Source organism: Carassius auratus, chromosome 35, assembly GCF_003368295.1.
Source record: "Carassius auratus strain Wakin chromosome 35, ASM336829v1, whole genome shotgun sequence".
NCBI classification, from domain to species: Eukaryota; Metazoa; Chordata; class Actinopteri; order Cypriniformes; family Cyprinidae; genus Carassius; species Carassius auratus.
The window spans coordinates 6,285,742-6,307,648 of NC_039277.1; the positions used below are offsets into that span (position 1 = coordinate 6,285,742).

The 21,907-nt window shown below is 38.0% G+C and overlaps 2 protein-coding genes across 3 annotated transcripts; one reads left to right on the forward strand and one right to left on the reverse strand.

The window, feature by feature from the left end:
* Positions 1-1,174: 1,174 nt before the first annotated feature.
* On the forward strand, positions 1,175-16,064 carry LOC113054177 (MAM domain-containing protein 2-like). Its single transcript, XM_026219526.1, has 15 exons — positions 1,175-1,356; positions 1,437-1,541; positions 3,607-3,857; positions 3,943-4,027; positions 4,407-4,511; positions 5,232-5,515; positions 6,542-6,635; positions 6,706-6,852; positions 7,521-7,786; positions 8,423-8,516; positions 8,626-8,781; positions 10,228-10,487; positions 10,751-10,835; positions 10,916-10,974; positions 14,367-16,064. Exons 1-15 carry the CDS (start codon positions 1,326-1,328, stop codon positions 14,475-14,477), a joined length of 2,133 nt encoding a protein of 710 aa, XP_026075311.1. The 5' UTR covers positions 1,175-1,325; the 3' UTR covers positions 14,478-16,064.
* A 125-nt stretch (positions 16,065-16,189) lies between these two features.
* Positions 16,190-21,770, reverse strand: LOC113054178 (AN1-type zinc finger protein 5-like). 2 transcript variants are annotated; one of them, XM_026219528.1, is made up of 5 exons: positions 21,621-21,770; positions 18,324-18,495; positions 18,025-18,225; positions 17,711-17,839; positions 16,190-17,631 (listed from the first exon to the last, which is right to left on the reverse strand). In XM_026219528.1, the coding sequence occupies exons 2-5, from the start codon at positions 18,472-18,474 to the stop codon at positions 17,483-17,485; spliced, it is 630 nt and encodes a 209-aa protein (XP_026075313.1). In that variant the 5' UTR covers positions 18,475-18,495; positions 21,621-21,770; the 3' UTR covers positions 16,190-17,482. The 2 variants fall into 2 exon arrangements, with proteins under 2 accessions (XP_026075313.1, XP_026075312.1); XM_026219527.1 differs by having other exon boundaries at positions 18,025-18,228.
* Positions 21,771-21,907: the final 137 nt, after the last annotated feature.

Consider the following 21,907-nt stretch of genomic DNA (forward strand, 5'->3'; position numbering starts at 1 on the left):
ACTCAAAAATTAAAATTAGCCCATGATTTACTCACCTTCAAACCATCCTAGGTGTATGTGACTTTCCTCTTTCAGATGAATACAATCTGAGATATATCAATAAATTCTGGCTCTTCCAAGCTTTATAATGGCAATCAATGGGTGTTAATATTCCATAGTCAAACACAAGTCCAATAAAGTGCATCCACCCATCATAAAAAGTGCTCCACACGGCTCTGAGGGGTTAATTAAAGGCAATCTTACTGTAGAAACAGCGCATTCTTGTGGCATGGAGGAAACTGAAGAGCATACTCAACAACAGAATTTTTTCTGTTTTTCTTTCTTTCCTTTTCTGTGTTATTTAATATTTACTGTGTAATTCTATGTATGTCTTCACTATCTGTGTACTTTCTTCTGCACTGGAAGCTCCTGTCATCAAGTCAAATTCCTTGTGTGTGTAAATATCTGCTTCTGATTCTGATTTAAGTATCCATACCTCAAAGCTGTTTGATGCTGCCCTGTCTTTAACCACGTTTTATGTAAAAGTTTTATGTACATTACACTGATACTAGTGAGTTTTAAAGCAGTCTACCCAATAATGAATTCCATTACCTGACCAAAAAAAAAAAAAGAAAAGAAAAGAAACGGCATAATTCAGATGTTTTTTGATTTCTTAGTTTTTGAAACCGACTCTGATTCTTGGTCCTTGAATCGATTCCTCATTGTTTTTAAAGAGTCACAAAAAAAAAAAAAGATTTTTATAAATAGAAATATGGAGAAAAAGAATGCTACAAATACTACTGGAAATAAGGCTGTCGAAAAAGTGAATGGCTTGATATATTTTAATATCTCTTCTGTCAAAGCTATACAGTAGATGTCTCATAGGAACTTAAGTAAAATCATATCATCAACAAATGTTTCATAACTACACTGTACTGGATTGTTGCCTGAATAAAACAAGAAGCAAGAGAGATTTTGGTGCTCCATATGGCACAAGTACCATAATGGAAAAAAGTCTGATTTCAAGATGTTACACAGATTTAAAGCGAGAAAATAAAGATCTGATCTAAATATCCAGCTGATGCAGCCGGTATTGATGTTATGCATAAGTGAAGGTCTGAGGTAAGGGAAGGTCACCTCTGAATCTGGTCATCATTACTGAAACCCTCTCCTAATTCCCTCCCTTTTTCTTCTCCAGCAGCAGACAGAAGGATCACTTCTGAGCTTCAGATATATGCTGCCAGCTTGAAAGAAGGACAAGATCAGAGAACAAAGATCTCTAGTTCTAGTGCTTAACCAGGTGTAATTTGATTTATTGTTTGCAGGACAAAACATTAGGAGGGAAGATGCTTCCTTTCTACTTTCTGAGCTTGATTGGTGAGGACTCATTGCAGTTAAGTTGTCTGTTTAGATCACTATAGATGCATAAGTGTGTGTTCAATGCTCTTTTCTCTCAGTGACAGCTAAAGCAGAGCTTTTGCCAGGCTCCTGCAGCTTTCAGGACAGTTTATGTGACTATACGTCTGACCCCGACTTCCTCAGCTGGACCCTCAAACCTTCCGGTGAGTTTCAGCAGCATGTCAAGGCATGCATTGCTTTGTGAATCATTTGATGCTAAGGTCACCATATGAGTAGATCTTATCTCAGTGTTCGTGTCTTTTTATGAGTCAGTGGCCAGATCTATTAATTTATCAGAAAAATATATAAAAATGCAATTTATACATACAGTGTATTTAATACACATCTTCTGTGATGAAAGTCATTAAGTCATGTGGTGCAACCAATGTGCAGAAACATGCAGCATATATTTGTAAAAAAAAAAAAAAATTCAGACTGTATAGATGTATAGATGTGGTACACCCACACTATTGTTATTTTATGTGATGTTTATGTAATGTTTATCAGATTCCTGTATAATTAATTATATTTAATATATATTATTTTAAATATACGTTCATATATATATATATATATACATATCAGGGCCGTAGCTGTTTTTTTTTTTTTTTTTCAAGTCTGTAGGTGTCCAGGTACAGAAACCAAATAATCGAATGTAAAATAACATTGCATAGTCTTCAATGTAAAAATGAAATATACAATCAAACCAAAATGGATTCAGAAACCATCAACATTTCTCACATTATCACGGTTTATTTGCTATAATTTGGAAAATGGTAATAAAATATGACAAGAACTCAACCAACCAAAACTTCAGACAACTGTTAGTATGACAATATTTACACAACTATCAATACTTTGTTGAACATTTACCAAGCAATGCTTCATGTTGTTCAGACTGTGGTGTGAAAAGGTTGCATTAGCAATTCAGGAAAAAACACATAAGCAGAACATTGTGCTTTATATGGTGCTGAATAATTTTTGGTCCCAATTTTATTATTATTATTATTAATAATAATAATAATACATTTCACTAGTAGTCCACTGTATGAAGAATTTTTGGGTATAATATGTCACAGTTCACTTGCATAAATGTATTATAGTGTTCTGCACCTAGTATATAAATATATATGAAATTATATCTGGTGTCTGAATAATTGTTGGTTTGACTGTGCATTAATTCTTGTTAAAAATACAAAGTACAAGAGCAGTGAGTGATTTTCTTTCTTTTATTTTCTTGGATTAACATTACAGCAGCCAGTCGCTAAATTAGGCGCGGTCACTTTAAGAGAAGATGAACGCATCCAATATAATACACACCCGATATTTTTCTTAACTGTTTACTTTCACTTAAGAAATAACCGACAGTTTTTTCGAAAATACTTTCCAAGACTGGTATTTTGACATATTTTGTATTTATTTGTCAGTGCATTTTTTTTCTCGTGATTGTATCTAAAGAGCACAGGAAATGAACAATAAATGTAAGGCAAATGTGGAGACATTAGGAGCCCATGACTGACATGTGAAGCCTGGTGAATTATATGCATCTGCAGACAAAAGAACAAATGTATTTTAGCACTCAATCATGAAACAGTAGTTTCATAATAATTGATAATTGGTCTTTCACTGGTAAAAATATTTATCTGCCTTCCCATAGGAAAGAAAAATCAAAAGTGAGATCTCTTTAACATCTCAAATATTTCTCTTAGACAGAAATTAGGTTACTTTAAAATGGAGATTTTAGCTTGAGTCTCCTGAGACAAAGACTATGGTCTCCTTTCGATCTCAAAAACATCTGATTTTTCTCCTTAGCTACAGACACTGGATCTCTCACATTTGTCTCCTCTATAGTTTATATCTGAGATCTCAAGTACATCACACACTGTGCTCATATTATTCTCTTTAGCTAAATAATTTAAGGGTCTCAAATTTGTTTCCTGTAATGCTTTAGAAGAGATCTCAACAACTTTACAAAGTGTGCATCAAGTCAAGTACAGCAAGTTTTCTCACACGTTTCTCTCCCACAGTCATTTTGGATTCCTTTCTTTCAGAACTTTCTCATGCCTCATTTGTGTCTACTTTTATCTCTCCCAAGGATTTTTAGGAGAAACATCTGAGACACTGTTGAGACTAAAATGAGCTTAGGAAAATCAACCACTGAGCAGTAGATCTTTTCCTATGGGTTCCCAGCTGTATGGATGAATGTGGTTTTCGTCCTGCTTCACACAGGACACTTCATCACAGTGGAAGAGCGAGTCCAGGAGCACCAGGGAAAGGCGGTTCTTTTGGGTCCAGATGTGGATCAGCAGGACTGGAGCTGCTTCAGGATGGTCTATCAGGTCACAGGCAGCGCCTCCCTGCAGGTGCAGAAGCGCACGGACGGAGAGAGCTTCGATCAGGTGCTCTGGACCACCCAAAACCCGTCTGATAGCTGGCTCATCGCCAGCATTGACCTCCAGAACAGCAACGAAACTTCCAAGGTAAGATCCATTCATAGAGTCTGATGTATGTGATATCGCCATGTTATCATCTGAATCCAATGATACGTTTGTTCTACGTCTGTAGATCGTCATTGAAGGCAAACTAGGAGCAGAAGAAGGCAGCAGTGTGTCCATCTTTGAGATCAAGATCTCTGATAAATACTGTATAGGTTAGTGCTGTGTTAACTTGGGCCAGTAAACAGCATGTTAGCAAACACCAGAGCAGCTCCACAGCCTCCGTTTCTTCGTAACACTTTTAATGTCCTGCCAAAATAAGGGCCAGCCACATGAAACGAACTATTTATCACTAAAATCAGTTCCGAATGCTGATCTTTCCAGACAATGTTTTAATGGCTATTCCTAGGAACCAGTCTGAGTGCAGATTCCTGTGGCAAGAGAAAATCTGTTAAATGAACCCAGATCTCTGTTGTTCAGTTTTTGTTCGTCAGAATTGTCCCCAAATGCTTTAGGCCTTAGAGAGCTTCAAGACCAGTTATTTACATTTTCATGCAAAGTGATTGCTCTTTTTCTGATCATGTGACGCCAAAGAGTGTGACTTTGAAGAAGATCATCTGTGTGGCTACATTAACGACAGGAACAGATTCATGAACTGGCGTGTGGGGAGATCTAATGATTCACTGAACCATGGACCAGGTTTGTCTGAGCATCAACTGCTGTGATATAATTCTGACAGGAGAAAAAGATTTAATTCAAAAAATATTACACACAGAAATTATATTGTATAATCTTATAATCTTATATGACATGAAAAATGTTCCGTAATACTTTGTTATAATCTTATACAAAAAAAAAAAAAAAAAAATATATATATATATATATATATATATATATATATATATATATATATATATATATATATATATATATATATATATATATATATAATGCATATACATAAATACATGTCACAACAATTTTATGTTTTTGTTTGTAACATGCAATATGTTCTTTAATAATATATATTGTACAAAAGTGTTTTAGAAATCAAATAATTTTATATATAAAAAATCTAATTAAACTAGAATTTTATACTGAAAACATTTATAAATTATGCAAATTAAAAATTATAAACAAGTCTTTTTTATTAAAACACGCACACACATCATATCAAAAATACATTAATATATAATACAAAGTTGCAGTCACAGTTACAAGTTGTATAATTTTATATAATAAAAAAAAAGACTTGTGCATAAAGGTTAGATGATATAATGTGTCTGGATGTGTTTAATTGTATAATATTATAAAGTAAAAAGTATTATAATAAAAAAGTATTATGATATAGTCTTTTAAATATTAATGTATCATATTATTTTGATTTAGTCAGCGATGCCCTTTCATTGTTACACACAGGTCAGTACATGTATGTGGACTCTACAGACATTAAAAGCTTCCAGGAGGTGGCCAGGCTGGTGTCTCCGATCACCTCAGTGCCCATGTCGGGCTGCTTGAGCTTCCAGTACCAGCACTATCACGCCGGGGACCATCTGTTCCTCCTCTTCAGCAGGGATCAGGCCGGACAGTATCAGGAGCTGTGGAGAGCCGATCTACTGGAGAACAACACCATGAACTGGAGTCCAGAAACCAGAGTCTGGAGACCTGTACAAGTGGACCTCAAAGCTCCATATCCAATAGAGGTAAAGACTGACCACCGCAAATAAATCTGTTCATTGTGTCATCATCTGTTTCAGATTCTCGAAAAACTGACTCTGATTTGACATACCAGACAAACAGTCTCTTCCTGTTGAAGTGTGCCGTTCTTGGCCAGAATAAGCTGCCAGCTGCTAAAAATAAAAATCCAATAAACATTGCATAAACAATATCTTTGTGCTAAGTTTTGAGTCTATCCAATGTAGCATTATAAACAAATAGATAAATGAACGTTCTTTTAACATTCTATTAACGTTACTTGATATCGTGTCACAATATCAGCAAAAGTTCTAGTAATGTTTTCTATTTGCTGGGTAGATATCAGTCGACATTTCCTTCAGCTGTCTGCTTAACATGTTGCATCAAAGAAGTGCTGCACCCTATTTACTGTTTATTTCTATTTTCTGATTGATTCCAATATTTAATTTTATTAGGGTAAAGTTCAGTAAGACCTTATTCTGGACCAGTTCAAAACAGTTTAACTTGGGTATTCTATAACCAGAGGTGCACATAAGTGGGCCGCAGGTCCGCATGCATGGCCAAAATAAGAAATGTGCTTTGTAAAATATGAGAACCAGGCTGAAAAACTTGTCCATAACCTTTTCACTTTTATTTTGCGTCAGTTCTAATTTTTTTGGAGTGTGTTGCAGCCATCATCATTAAAATAAAATTTGTTTATAATTAGTAAATAAGCTGTCCACTTAAGCTGATACATTTGAAAATCTTTGTACTTTTGTAAATTAAATTAAATGTGAAAGGAATTAACAAATCTCAGATTCTTGATTTCACTGCATTTTACAAAATGCCCCAGCTTTTTTGGAACTATATATATATATATATATATATATATATATATATATATTAAAATCAAGTAAGCAAGCCCGGGCCAGATGAAAAAAATAAATGTAAAAGTAGCATAATGCATTACTTTCCGTAAAAGAACGTTATACTGTAATGCATTATTTTTTTAAATAAATGTGTGTGTGTGTGTGTGTGTGTGTGTATCATTCAAGTTGGTTTTCGAGGAGACGTTCAACAGTCCACATGGAGGATATGTGATTCTTGATGACATCTCCTTCTCTCCAGAGTTCTGTGATGCAGGAACAGGTATGTTTGAACACCTCAAGCCAGCTCAAAGCTCACACCCCATACCTAACAAAACTCCGTGTTCTCACAGAACCAGTATTTGATCCATCTGTTGCCAACTGTGACTTTGAGTCAGGATATTGTCAGTATGTCCAGACACAGACAGACAGTTCACTGTGGAGGAGAGTGTCTGTGAGACCCAACATCTTCACGGCTGGAGACCACACGACAGGAGCAGGTACAGCTGGACCTCATCTACACTGACGTCCAAAAGCTTGCGTTTTGTCATCGATACGTTTAATCAGGAAGAATGCAATAATCAAAAGTGACCATAAAGGTGTTACAACCCATTGTTTTGCATCTTGTCATTTTGTCTCCTTTTTTTGTATTTGAAAGTGTTTGTGTCCAGGTAGGATGCTGATTGGCTCCTAAAGGTTAATGACTGGCCCATCTAGATTGGTGCATTCAATCTTAGGCACACCTTAAAAGCCCTGATGTCACTTCCTTTCTCCAGTGCAGTGCAGAGTAGAGAGAGAGAATTGTTGTTTTTTGGCTGTTTTGTTTAAAATAGGGATCAAAAATACGAAGCAGCACGGCTGTTTCCAATATTGATAATAATAAGAAATCTGAATATTAGAATGATTTCTGAAGGATCGTGTGACACTGAAGACTGGAGGAATGATGCTGAAAATACAGCTTTATATCACAGGAATATATTACATTTTAAAATGTATTAAAAAATATATTTTAAATTTTAAAAATGTTTCACAATATTAATATTTTCTACTATATTTGTGTCAAAAAAGACCAGACTTCTTTTAAAAATTATATTTTATATCAGTTAATACCGATTAGGGCATTTGTTGATGCATTAAGTGGCTAAACATAGTTGTTGTTTCTGAACAGGATCCTTCTTGTTGGCCAACTCTCGCTTCAGATTACTGTCTGGATACGTCAGTCGTTTGTTTGGCCCAGTGATGCCAGCCAATCAGAAATACTGCCTGAAGTTCTTCTACTCCCTGCAAGGCCTCAGTGGAACAGACCGAGTCTTGGCAGTGTATCTGTATTACGGCGACGGTACTAAACAAGAACAAATATGGACCCAGAATTATAAGATAACAAATGTTTGGATTGCAGTAGAACTGACCATTCAGAGTCTGAAGAATGCCCAGGTAAGATGGCATAAGGCTTCAGTTTACCTCGCTTGCTATTGCTCGCTATTGCCAGTCAGAAGCAGGTGATATTTGGGGTGTGTTCAAGTCCTCCTGTGAAGTTCGTGTTTACATGCTAATGCTAACAGGGCCTTACTAATCATTTAACTGTTGAAACTGTGCCTACCAACCCTTTGCTTACCACCAGCACGGCAAATCATGGTTTACAGCTGTAGACCGAAGACTGCTGACTATCTCAATCTCAAAAGGATATTTCACAGACTTTTTCTGAAACACATATTCCCGGATGACTTCCATTTAACTGGAAACTCTTTTGGCTCTATGCTCCAGCATCTGTGAGCAAGACACGGGTTTATGTCTCACATGATTTTTATTACTGGAAGATCCAGATTTAGAGAAACTTCTGGAAATATAAGGTCTGAGGAGTATTCATACTTTAAATCCACTGAACCATGCATTAGTTTCTTTCTTTAAGGCCAACTCACTGATCTACTATTTAAGCTGCTTCTTCTTCTTCTTCTTCTTCTACTTCTGAGATCAGATTTGGACTGTATCATCAGTTTGTTCACGAACTTTACTCATCTAGTTTCTGTGTTGATCTTAATGATGTGATTTTTCTCCATTTGGGCGGTAAAGGTGGTTTTCATCAGCACATGCAAACATTTTTGGAGCTGTAGTTCTGTGGGTCTCGACGACATTAAGGTCACGCTGGGCGACTGTGCACTGTTAGGTAAACCAGCTTCATTTATCACAAACACTGTGCATGTGAATCTTGAATCTTCCTGCTGAATCTTACGATTGATTTTACCACGAGCAGAAAGCAGCTCTGTCTGTTACAGCGTCCTCGGCGTCAGCTCTGTCTCGCTGTGACTTTGAGGCTGGTCTGTGTGGATTCACTCAGGATAATGAGGGAGACTCGGGTGACTGGATGCTGGCCCGAGGACCCACACCCACATCCTTCACAGGGCCCCGAGGAGACCACACCACCGGAGTGGGTGAGCTCAGACCCTCCCAAATAACCCTAATCACTCCTAACAGTTTTAGTTTAATGTGAAATCTTAAATATTACTTATCAATCTGTTATTAAAGGGATAGTTCAGCCTAAAATGTTAATTCTGTCATTAATTATTAATGTGTTACTGTAGCTCAAGTGGTAGAGCATTGCATTATGAAGCACAAGGTTGTGGGTTCGATTCCCCGGGAACACATGAAATGTAAAAATGTATAGCCTGAATGCACTGTAAGTCACTTTGGATAAAAGCATCTGCTAAATGCATGAATTTTAATGAATTGCTCACCCTCATGTCTTTAACTTCTGTAGTTACATCTATAACTACAGTCATCTCTTAAATCCAACCAACCACCAGATCTGTCCCTAACCTTAACTGTATTCCTCATTATAGCAGCAAAAGTGTTTTGCAGTTCAACATAAGCACAACAGATACACTGTACCAAAAAATATGATTTTGACTTAAGTACGTAATAGTTAGACACATATGAAGTAGGACCTAAAGAGTGTTCAATTCAATTCAGTTCAATTAAATACAGTTACACTTCTTTCACATGGGTGTACCACGCTCCATAGACTTCCATTCAAGTTTATTACTGTTATTTTCTGTGATGATCACTAGTGTTGGGGAAAGTAAAAAAAAAAAGTCATGCATTACAATATTGCATTTCCCTAAGTTAGTTACTAATTATGTTACTTAGTAACTTTGTATGGAGAGTAAAGTGTTACGTTACGTTTGCATTACTTTTTAAATATGAGCAGGGCTTGATTGTTTTTAATATAGTGAGTACTATTCATAGCAAATGTAAAAGCCCTTTCACAACATAAAGTGTAATGAATAAACCTCAGGCTGAAGGAGAATTCAGTAAATTGACGTCTGTAGAGTAAAACACAGGAGAAGAAGGTTAACTCTCTCTTCAATATGAAGCACAAGTGTTAGTTTATCTGAAGTCATGTTTGCTTCTTAGTACGGTTGAACTGGATCATCAAAGGTCAGACGCTAAGACATTAGCTAATAAAATGGGATTAGATACTTTTGTGTGATTTAACATTTAATTATTCCAGGTTTGCACTTCCCTGTTTTGATAAATACTAAATCTGTTTTTTTTTTTAAGTGGGATGAATTAATGCACATTCACATTTAGTCCAGAACAAAATCATGTGCACACAACGCCTCTGTTCTCTGATTTCTCCCAATACGGGGACAGGAGACTTGTCAGTCAATAAATGGGAAAACAAAGTAACTGCCGTTACTTTTTGGAAAAAGTAACTGATATTTTCTTGTAAATTAAAAAGCAATGTGTTGCTTTACTAGTCACTTGAAAAGAGTAATCTGATTACGTAACTAATGTTACTTGTGATGTTACCCCCAACACTGGTGACCACATCTTATTGATCCTAGTACTCACTTTGCTGTGTCTTCTGCTTTTAGGTCATTATTTGCACATCGAGGCGTCAGTGATGCAGGCCGGTCACACAGCGCGCCTCGTCTCCAGCTCTCTGCGCGGCTCTAGAGACACACAGTGCTTGCAGTTCTTCTACCACATGTACGGCTCAGGGATCGGACAGCTGAGCGTTTACCTCCAGACCGGACAAGAGAGCCAGGACAAACTACTGTGGACGAGCCGTGGAGAGCAGGGCATCTCCTGGCTCCGAGCGGCAGTGAACTATCAGTTTGACCAGCGGCACCAGGTCGGTCACATGAAGATAGATTATAGAGCTTGACAACTGCTTCTGTTCCTGTTCCTGTATTTAACACTGGACATCAAATGAAAACAGAACACAGTGTATTTTTACCAAAAAAATTGCATAAGCCAGACAATATAATGATGTGACCCATCAGTTAAGAGCTACTTAAAAAAAAAAAAAAAAAATTCAAGGATTACATTTTTTATTATTATTATTAAATTTAGTCAACATTCATTAATATATTACGTCTATGTCCACATACTTAGATTGTGTTTGAAGCCACCAGAGGAGCATCAGCAAGGAGTGATATTGCAATCGATGATGTTGTTTTCGAAAGAGGACCATGCAGAGGTAAGCTGATGATCACATACATCTGTTATTCACGTCACCATAAACATCTTTACCTACTGTTTGTGCTTTCATCTTCACAGAATATGCTGATGACCATATCCCTCATCTTCACCTCTCTGGGAATAATAATGACATTCAGGCAATGCTTTTTAAATAGAAAAGACAGAAAGAGAAGAATGCATGAAAGCATGAGAGAGTAGAGCTGGAGTGCAGTGATGAAAGTGTGAGGATGAAAGAGAAGATGACTGCTTCATGAGTGGATATGTTCACCCCAGAACTGTCCTTGTGTATTCGAGCTTTGAACACCTGGTTCATTCCTGATATACGGCTTCTCACGTGTGTAGCATGTCTTATTATACTGAATGCATGGTTAAACATGGATTAGAAATTAGAAAACATTCTTGATTTCATTACTTCTGGACATCAGCATGTAGTTCTGGGGATTATTTTAATGTCAAATAAAACTGAAAATCGCAGAGATTTCTACTTTATGAGAATAACCTTTAAACAAATATTCTTATTGAGGAATATGCATGTGAATATTGAATATTCAAAAGTCAGTGCATAACTCATTGTCTATGCATTTTTTTTTGTTCTTGCATATTAAAATAAAATCATATTCATAAGCTGATAATGTCACGGAATGCACACAAACAATAAGATCCAAAAGCAGTGTTTTTAATGGGGTGACGATAATGGGAAGTGAGACCTCTAGTGGACACCCAGGGACACTGTGACAGATAAACTGTAGACTTCTTTTATTGCCAAATAATATTATCAGTCAAAACCCTTAATCAAGTTTAGTGTTTTCTTTTTCCAGATATAACACGTTTGTCATATTTTGATGCTTAAACATTTTGAGTTATTAAAAGCAAATATTGTGCAAATGTCCTCTCTTCAGACATCACTTTTGGCCAATACTGTATATTATATGATTGCCCTCTAAATATATATTGAAAACTATTTATTTATTTGAAATTGTGGTTAAATATAGCTGCTTCGCTGACATTTAATGTGCAAAAACGCCCACTTTGGTAAAGAGTCAGGTACATAAAACAGGATTAGTAAATATAAATATAAATATTGAACTCTCAAAATTACAGAATTCAACAGCAAGTTCATGGCATATTTCTCACATTCACACATTTTGTGAGTACAAATTAAAAGACAATCAAAAAATAGAACTTAAAGGAGAAAGAAAAATAAATCAGTGTTGCAGATGCACAGGTCTTTGGGCTTTTCGTTTTTTTTTTTTTTTTTTTACTTTACAGATTCTAAATAAACTTTAAATGCTGTTTCTAAATTAGCAAAATTGGGTTTTGAGTTACTCCGTTTAGTTTGATGAATGTAAAACATTCACTCCAACACAAATATCCCAGAGTAATTATTTACTGCCATCTAGTGCTTATGTGTTGTAAGCGCACAAATCACGAACTGAACCAACCAGGCTCTGTGTCACGCTCTCGCGCTGTTCATCTAAATCTCACGCCAAAACTGGCAACCCAACCCTTTCAGCATTCAAATTCTGTAAGTTTTAATACGAAATGTAAACAATACATACAGTTTTTCCGCACTTAATGTGGCGTAATTCATAAAATGTAGCGCTTCAGTTAAAGCCACAGCCATTGACAAACAGAGTTGCGACACGCTTTGATCTCTTTGATCGTCACCGCGCGTTCACGTGGTTCACGCAGCGCTCCAATCAAACTACACATTTGAATGGGTTCAGCAGAACAGACGCAGCTTCACTACACAGGCATTTGCAACATTTTTTGGTAAACATTGCAGCATATTATGAATTGATTATTATGTCTTTGACATTTACAGTATCATTTTATTCTGGAGACTTATGGAGAGGCAACCTTAATATGGTTTTCTTATATTTAATAATCAGGTATTATAAAGTGAACATACAGCTTAACTCTTTTGCAGTTGTATTTTAGTTGAGTAACATTTATTTAATGTTTTAAGGAGATCTTTTGGTAATAAATACCATTTGTGCAATAATTAGAATATATAATATACTAATTAATAACTATATAATTAGTATTTCTATGACTTATATTAAATTTGTGTAGTATTTAAGGTGAAATATGAGAAAGGGTTTTAAATTGCAATGCAAAAAGAAAAATTAGAGTAATTTTGTGTTTAGAAATCAAATTGTTTTCATTTGTAGTGCTATGGTTAACCCACTGTAGGTACCTTCATTGCTCTTTACTAAATTGTCGAATATTGCAGGTCATACCTGCGTACTTATTTTAAAGTTTTTCATGTGAAGAAATATTTAGACATGATTAAACACCAAACGGCGTCCCGGAGCTGGAGATTACTGTTTATAAATGTTTAAAAATCTATATTTTTCTTACATAACACTTAACTTGCACGACACGTAATAAACTAGTTATTTTTCTGTTTTTAGGCTCTATGTGTAAAGCGAGGATGCAGTGAGGGTTCAGTCGAAATTGAGCTGGTAGTTGTAAGGCTGTGATAGGGCTTTGATTTCACTCCATCCTGTTTGTGTTGTTTGACAGAATGTGTGAGGAGAAAGCCAACTTCCTAGAGAAGGCCAGACTGTGTAACTTTTACATTTGATGTGCTTTTTATATATGGTTTTACCCTTTATGATGCTAAATGATTTATGATGCACATTTTAGGTTACGTGTGCTGTGTTACTGAATATATATATTTTTTTTTTTTCACATGCAGTCATGAATACGTGCAGGTTTGATCATGCATCCAGCCATATAATACTGCATTCATAACTCCTTATTATCAGACACTTTCAGGAAATAAATTAATCATTGGTCATAACTGGGACACCTGGGAAAAAGATATGTTTATAGTAGCCATGTGTCCATCCAAAGTTGCAAACTGAACTTGTGTGAAGAGAAATAATTATAAAAATAATAAATAACAATAGAGATTGTTTCAATGTATCAAAGAGAAAAAAAAACCTCTAATGTTCTGAGATTAAGCAGCTCCAGCGAAACAATAGTTTTATTATTCAGCTCCAATCAGTTCAGTTACAGTTATGAAACAGTAATCACACAAAACATTTGCAAATGAAACAGTTTCCATGTGCTCAGGAGAACAAAATCATCCAAGTACCAAGCAAAGTATCAAGAATGAAAATGAAAGTGTTTTCCACGTTGTAGATGTTTCCCCATAAATGACTTGAGATGAAATGCAAACACAAAAGCTCTAATGCTGTCTTGCTTTGGATGTCTGACGTTTGGAAAAGCGTCAGTTCTGGAAAGTTATCAAATCATTCTGATGACAGACTTTTGCTCAAGGATTTCAGATGCACTGCTGGTTAGTCCTGTTAGCCAGTCACATGATCTGGGGAGGGGAGAATCAGAGGTTTTGTTGCACATTGAGGAATTTATTCAGTAAATGTGTTTCTATCGTAGTCCATGCACTTTTCTTTTCTGATCAGACTCAATTGAGCGCATGGGTTTTTTATGAGCATTATAAGGATTTACATGCATATCAGATGTATTTTAAGGCTGTGTTCTCTGTTTTGTATTTTAGGAGTATGAAACCGCAGGTAAAGAGCTCGCGGGGCTGAAGGAGAAGCTCAGGAGCCGCTGCTCAGGAAGATCTGCAGATGAAGGAGCTGCTCAGCACACATCACAAACCTGATCAGAGTTAGGGCCAAAACATCAGCACAGGATCATCTTTCATATCAGTCGATAGACATCATCACCTTTATCTCTTTCAAGATTAAAGACAGGTGTTTGCTCTCGAGTGAAAGTTGTAGAAACCAGACGGTTAACTGTGGTTCCCATTGACTTCCATAGTAACTCTTTTCCTACTATAGAAGTCAATGGGAACCACTGACTGTTCGGTTCCCAGCAATCTTCAACATATCTTCGTTTATGTTCAACATAAGAAAGCAGCTCATACAGGTTAGGAAAGACATGAGGGTGAAGAGATGATGACAGAATTTCATTTTTGGGTGAACTATCACTTTAAAGGGATTGATCTTCCTAACATTTATTTGGAAATCAGTTATCATGTTCTGTAATCCTTTTTAACAAAGACATAACAAACCAATATATATTTATTAATTTATTACAAATAAATTTAAATGTACTTTGTATTTGTTGTGCGTGTCCATCGACAGCCGAAATCACCAGATCACTTCCTGTTCAGATGAATAGTCACGTGCGCTCACAAGACACGGTTTTATTTGATAGCTGGGTTTGTGGAACTAAATCATTAACCGTATATAAACCAGAGATTATGCTTTATCATGCCTTGAGTTCAGATGATGTAAAGTGCCTTCATATCAACCGTTTCCTCAAAACCAGTCTGGGATAAAGCACAGCAGTCTCATATAAAACCATTCTTGAGATATAGGGCATTATAACACTGTATAGGGTTATAAACCCCACTTCTAATGAGTAGAGAAAACAATGATCAGTTCTTATAGGGGACACTTCATATGAAGTCGTTTTACCGAGGGATTTAAGAGAAATGCACCATGATTTTACTTCAGAGGCTTATAGAGAGGAGCAATCTAGTCTTGTTATCTCTCATCTTCCAATGCATAAATCTAAGGAAAACATTTTACTGTAACATTAAGGGGCATTCAATTATTTCAATCATATTAATCTGTACATTCATGCATTCTGGGTTGAAATTTAACCTGTTCTTATAAGAGACCTCACATGATGTGTGCACCCTTTACATGAAGATACTTTACTGCAGCGGTTTGGAGCTGCATGCATTCAAAGTCAATATAATTCTCAGATATTGCACAATTCCTCCAGTGTAATAATGTTAAATACTTACGTTATTAGAGATCTAAGAGCAACAGGAAGTCATTTATGAGTCTGGGGACAGCTGGAGACATCACGGACACCTCTACACTTGATCTAGAAACGACCCACGGTCTCTGGATGAATGATGCTCAGTCAGTATTCAGAGAGGGATGACTGAGCCAAACCACTCAATGATTTCTAAATGAGAAGTCAGCAGTCATTTTGAACTAACTGTAATCGAGACAAACCCCAACATAAAGGGAATTACAGTAATCCAGCTTGGCAGAGATCAAGGCACGGATTACAGTTTCAGAAGGGTTGAAGGAAAGAAAGTACTTTAACTTTCGATTTCAACACCAAATTTATCTGGAAAACCAAGTTATGCTGGAAATACGTGTAGCTTTTTAAAACAAACCGAACAAAAACTATTCTCTTAAACCTGCCGAGGTACAAGCCTCAACTAAAACTCAGTTCTCCACACACACACACACACACACACACACACACACACACACACACACAGTTTCTCAGACACCAGCAATCTCGTAATAATGGACATCAGAAAATGACAAACTACACATTTTAATGATATTCTCTGTACATAATTTTATTTACATGATACAATTTCGCAGTAATGTTGGGTAACAAGATTATATGCGCGATACATATAATAAATAAAGACGGTTTGTACAAACTTGCATAACTAAAATCAAATCTGAACAGATGGTTAGTTTTACCGTGTAAACTCACAAAGCTCGAAATAAAACCGCGCCGTGCAGCCAGAATCCCTCCCCCCCAAAAAAAAGCAACTAAAGGGACTGAGCCTCAGATGAATGAGATGTTGACTAACTCATACACTGACACACACAGGGCCGATTAAATGACACTAAACAATACCAGCATTTAACACTCAATACCCAATGAAAAGATCAGTCACACACAGGGAAAGTGAATTAAAGAGCAAAAAAAAAAATTGGACTTCTAGTATGTAGTCAACTGTAAAATACTCATTTCACTAACCATGCAAAACACCCAAAGTCCAACAAACCCTCAAGAAGCCCAGAAATCGAATAGGTGTCACAACTCAATGAAAAGAATCAAAATGATTGACTTCAATGTCTTCGAGGATCCTGTGGGAGAATGAAGAAACGGTTGTGATGCTGCCATGTCCAACCTCATCTGAACTTGACACTGTAAGTGGATGCAGGTGCTCAAAATTAATCATGAAGCGTTCTGGCCTGGCTGCATTACACCACCCGAACTGGATTATATATTTTCACAGAGTCTGTCAACGGTTTAAAAATGACTGAACACAGTTGAATGAAGAGGAAACCCCAGCATCCCTCCAACAGCTGGATAACTGATGCTCAAGCAGAAAAGGTGGCTGAGAAACGTCGTAAAGGCGGACTCTATAATGGCAGGGCCGAACGTTTGACCCGGAGGAAACAAGAGCGTCCATTTGCTACATGAGCCAGCCATGCACCGCTGCTCTGACGGCGCTCGGGTCAGAGCCGTAACAGTCTTCAGAGAGTCCGACCGGGAGACACCATCACAGAGTAAACTAATGACAACCACCACGGACGTCAGCCTCCAACACCACAATCAGATTCCAGGTCACAGCACATAAAACAGAGGTCTCCGGCTTCACACCTGCAATAGAGATTCCTTTTTTTGTTTTTTAAGCACTTGAAGCTTTATATACCAACAACAGAAAGCAAAAGAAAGGTGGAAACAAAGTGATCACTCATGCACTGGCTTAGAAACGCGATTCTTTCCCATACTGTAATTTAAAAAAAAAACCCTAGTCTTTAGAATCACAGGTCAAAGTGCGAGTCCTTGTATCCGACATCTCGCAAAGTCGAGGTGCGGATGGCGAGCGCTTTATATTCTCTGAATCTTGTCGGCCACCACCACCGGGTTCTCTTTGCGGATCTTGGCCGCAGCCTCCGCCTTGTAGTCGTAGGGGCAGTTGTGCTTGTCCGAGTAGCGATGGAGTCCACAGAAGAGATTCCCACAGCGGCAGTCGAACCCTGACAGAGCAGACATCAGCGTCAGAACCGGTGTGGAGAACGATCACATCTGAGCTGGGATGTAACGGTGTGTGCTCACCTGTCAGGCCGACCTTCTTGCGGCACATGAAGCACCGGTTCTTCTTGGGTTTGGGGGCGTCGGGGGATTTGGTCTCTTCTCCTTCAGCGGTGTTCGGAGGGGTGGAGGACGCCGTCGGCTGAGTGACAACTGGAGAAACACATTCACACAATCAGCATCTAACAAACAACTACATGCCAAGGTAAAACTTTACAAATCCTGCCCAGGACATGACCCAGAAAGAGAGGACACATGGTCACCTTATAGTTTTAACACGTGCTCTATTCAGACAAGTTGCAGTAAGCTAGCATTCGATACTGAACACAAACACCAACCTGGCTCAGGTACATCGACTTTAAGCGAGACCACCTCGTCTTCACAGGAAATGCTCATCTCCGTCATCTGTTGTGTGACAGGAAGGGCAGCAGCGGCGGCGGAGGAGGAGTTGGGCGACTCAACGCTAGCCGATGAGGAGCTGTTTAGTGTAGCTTCGATGATCTGGATGGCTGAGGATTCAGAGGTAGGACTGCTGGAAGCTGCTGGAACAGACAAACCCCCTCAAGTTAATGAGACGCTTGAGGAACAATCTCACGAATGTGTCCGGTGAAGATGTTCAGAGAGTGGAAACACGTACCCATTGAGCTAATAGGACTGACTCCGCCGTTGTTCTGTCGTGTTAGATGCTCTTTGTAACAGACCGAGCACATGCCATTGGTCCGAGGGTTACCGTAGAACCCGCAGCCGGTGGCACAGAGCATGGGGCTTTGATTGGTCTCCTGGGCCATCTCTCCGAAAACGAGCGATTCCTGTCGAGAGCAAAGCACAAGAGTCATGAGTGTAACCGTGTGTGTGGAGGAGGAATCAAAGACTGGCTTCATTTAGAGGATTTGCGTTGATAAAGGTGCAATGTTTCTGCAGACGGAGAATCAGATTAAGAGTCAGACATCGGTTTTGCACAGAATCACCCTTTCCTGTGAACTCACACCATCTGATTGATGTACAACCAGACTGAGCTGATGCCTGAGGTTTGTTTCACTGTTAACCAGTTAAATCCGTCATTAACACATTGCGGCAGGAAGACAAGACCGTATTGACGTCAGGAGAACTGTACTTTCAGTACTAAAGATCATCTGCCATGAAAACACTGCAGAACCAGAGAGATGAGCAGCACTGAAAGTCTAGTGCAGCTTTATTTTTAATGTTTTTAGATCATTTTAAATGAAGATTTTTTATATAAAATGTGAATGACGTATTAGGGGTTGACAATCATGCTCTAGATTATAATGTTTACTGTGTGCACTTTTTGGTAAAAAAATTCTCAAAAGTCTCAAATTACGTTTTTCAATTTTCGCAATTGTTCGGTTTTTAATTTGTCCTTCTGCTTGTTTATTTATTGGCTTGTTTTGTAATCATTACTGACTTGAAACACTCAAACAAAATGTAAAAAAGTACAAACCGCTCCCATGGAGTGACCTAAAACCTTGATTGTAATCAGGACTGGGCTACAAGAAATCATACGGTGGACATAAAACGAAGTATCAATCCACAATGTTGCAATCCACAATTTTGAGCTGCATGGATGTAAAGCTATTGATATGTTAGTCACAAAGAAATTAAGTCCCCATTCAGTGGTAACTAGTGTTTTTATTCAATTTCTCTCACTTTTTATACATTTAAGGGATTCCTAGACAGCACACAGTGAATTAGCAGAAAAAGACAAAGAAAAGGCTTTGTGGCAAAAAAAGATATGCAATAATACAGGTTACATAAATGCAATTAAAAACAAGCTAACAGAAATACAAATGTTACAATTAATTTTTCCAATTAAGATAATTCTAACTCTTTCCTGGTAATATCTTAACTAGAGTCCCTGAGTGAGCGTACACTAATACTGCACAATGTAATGCCATGTTTTAATACAGCATTTCAATGGTTTTAAAATGTACTCCATGCAAACAAGTTTATTTCCTTGCAGTAACCGAGCATTCGATTCTGAACCCTGAGACACTTCAAGTTTAGTTTTTTACTTCAGTGCTAATATTAAATAGACCTTCAGTACAGCACTGTTTGTGTCATTTGCATCTGTGTTTGTAATTGGCTTATGTTCTTATTTTTTTTATAGACAACAGAAAAACACAATATTATAATGCACATTACCATGAAATATTATTGGTTATATCACCGACCCCTGGTCCATAGTCACATTATCAATGACAGCAAACCAATTAAAAAGTGTTAGATACATTTCTCTGCTGTATCAAATTATAACTCAATACCAATTTCAGTGGAATCAACTACTGAAATGTCAATACTATGATTCTTCTGCGAAGTAGATAAAGCGTGACTATGTGTCTTGAGGAATAAATGCTGACTAGCAGTGTGGCATGTTAATATATCTGTAGCAGGAACAGCTTGAACATTGTGTTCAGCCGGAGACAAACGAAAGCAGAAACGCCATCCACATCCAAAGCTTTCCAGCAATAAACCTGAAATCTGTCAGAAGTGACACGGTCTCGTAAGTAAACACGAGATTGCACCATTTCACCCTCCCCAGCACCAGAGGTTTTCCCCGAAAAGCCACCTCATGGGTCACGCGTCGCTCTGGCTCACATGGACGCCGGATTAGTGTTCATCTGTCACAAGGGTGCAATGTGACCGTTCAGAACAGCCTCCACCATGAAAACAGCTATAAATACCCGACATTCCTGACCTGCCTCCATCACACACACACACACAGACCTCGAGCAGGAGCCTGTTTGTGTGGCACCTTCCTCTCTACACATGGCCTCATGCAGTTTGATAAAGCCAAAAATAGCAAAGCCCCAACAGGCCACAATGACGTCAGCCATCCGTGCCCATTCAGTCCTGTCTGGACGACAAAACACACGGCATATAGAGCAACACACAGGGAATAAAGAGCAAAACAAAGACAAGAGTGAAAGCAAAGTCAAACCATTAAGCTAAAAAAAAAAGGACAGAAAAAAAACTCCACAGAACAGCTCATTACTCTATGCACCAAGCATTTAAAAAGACATATACAGCTCATACAAAGTACACTTTATCAAGCAAGCATGGTTTCTGTGATATGTAGATTTGATCGAGGTTTTTCAGTGTTTGAGGCCTCGTAGTGAAATCCACTGAGTCATGCTAACACTAGCATCACGGCTAACATACAGACAGTGGTTTATAAAGCGCATAAGAGTCTCCACACAGTTGTCGATCTCCTCAAACCCCGTGTTGTGTTCAGTGTGAGGTCGAAGGAGTGCTGATGGACGTTGATGTAGAGGTTTATCTGCTGTTTATCTGGGTCAGGGTGAACATGCCCCGTGTTCGCCTTTGTTTAAACACTCTTCCTGTTTGAGCCAAAGTACAAACACTGCTCATAAAAAGACGATTATACTCCCTCAGAGTGTCAGATCAGGACAGATCCGCCCCGATATAGAGAAACAGAAGTGAAGAAAAGGTTTTTAAAACGTGTTAATCAGTTCACTTGGTGATGAAGACACATTAATTAACCGGGCTTTGAGTTTCCTGCATCACGTTTTATTATGCTACTGCAGTGACCCTAAAAGACAAAACCGGGTTAAATGCTTAGCAAACAGCTGGTTAAGAGCCAAACTCAAGTGTTTAAACACAAACCTGGTGGTTTCGTGTCAGATTTCAGCGTTTAGGTCGAAAGGAACAACAGGCTAATGTTACTAGCTAACATGCTAGCATCGGCTAAAAGCCATTTTTGGTGAATCTCGCCGAGTTCATCGTTTTAAACTAACAACTAACACATTAAATAACATCATCCCAGCGAATCACGTTAGGAATAAGAATATTAGGCTTTACTACCCGGTCATTTCACCAAAAACAAGTCAAATTTCCCTATAACCTTAGCATTGAGGTTTCAAGCGCTGTAATGCGAAACAAAATGTGTTTTCCTTGCCTTATCCGAGCAAAAAGAGAAGCTCCCAGAATATAGAGACTTCGTGTGAACCCGTCGCGACGGTCCGAGCTGTTAGTCCGCTGATGTTTGCGTGTTTCTGGCCGTTGTTTGGTGGTTTTCTTTAATAGCGGGCGTGACGTCACGGAGACTGACACGTCCGTGGGGCGGGGCTTAACGCGCCATCATTAGTTTACTGTACAAAAACAACCTTCTGCTCTGAAGCAATAGTTCTAGTGCAGCGGACAAGGGCTGGTTTAAAGTGTCTTGTTTGTCAGGTGCTGGATTTT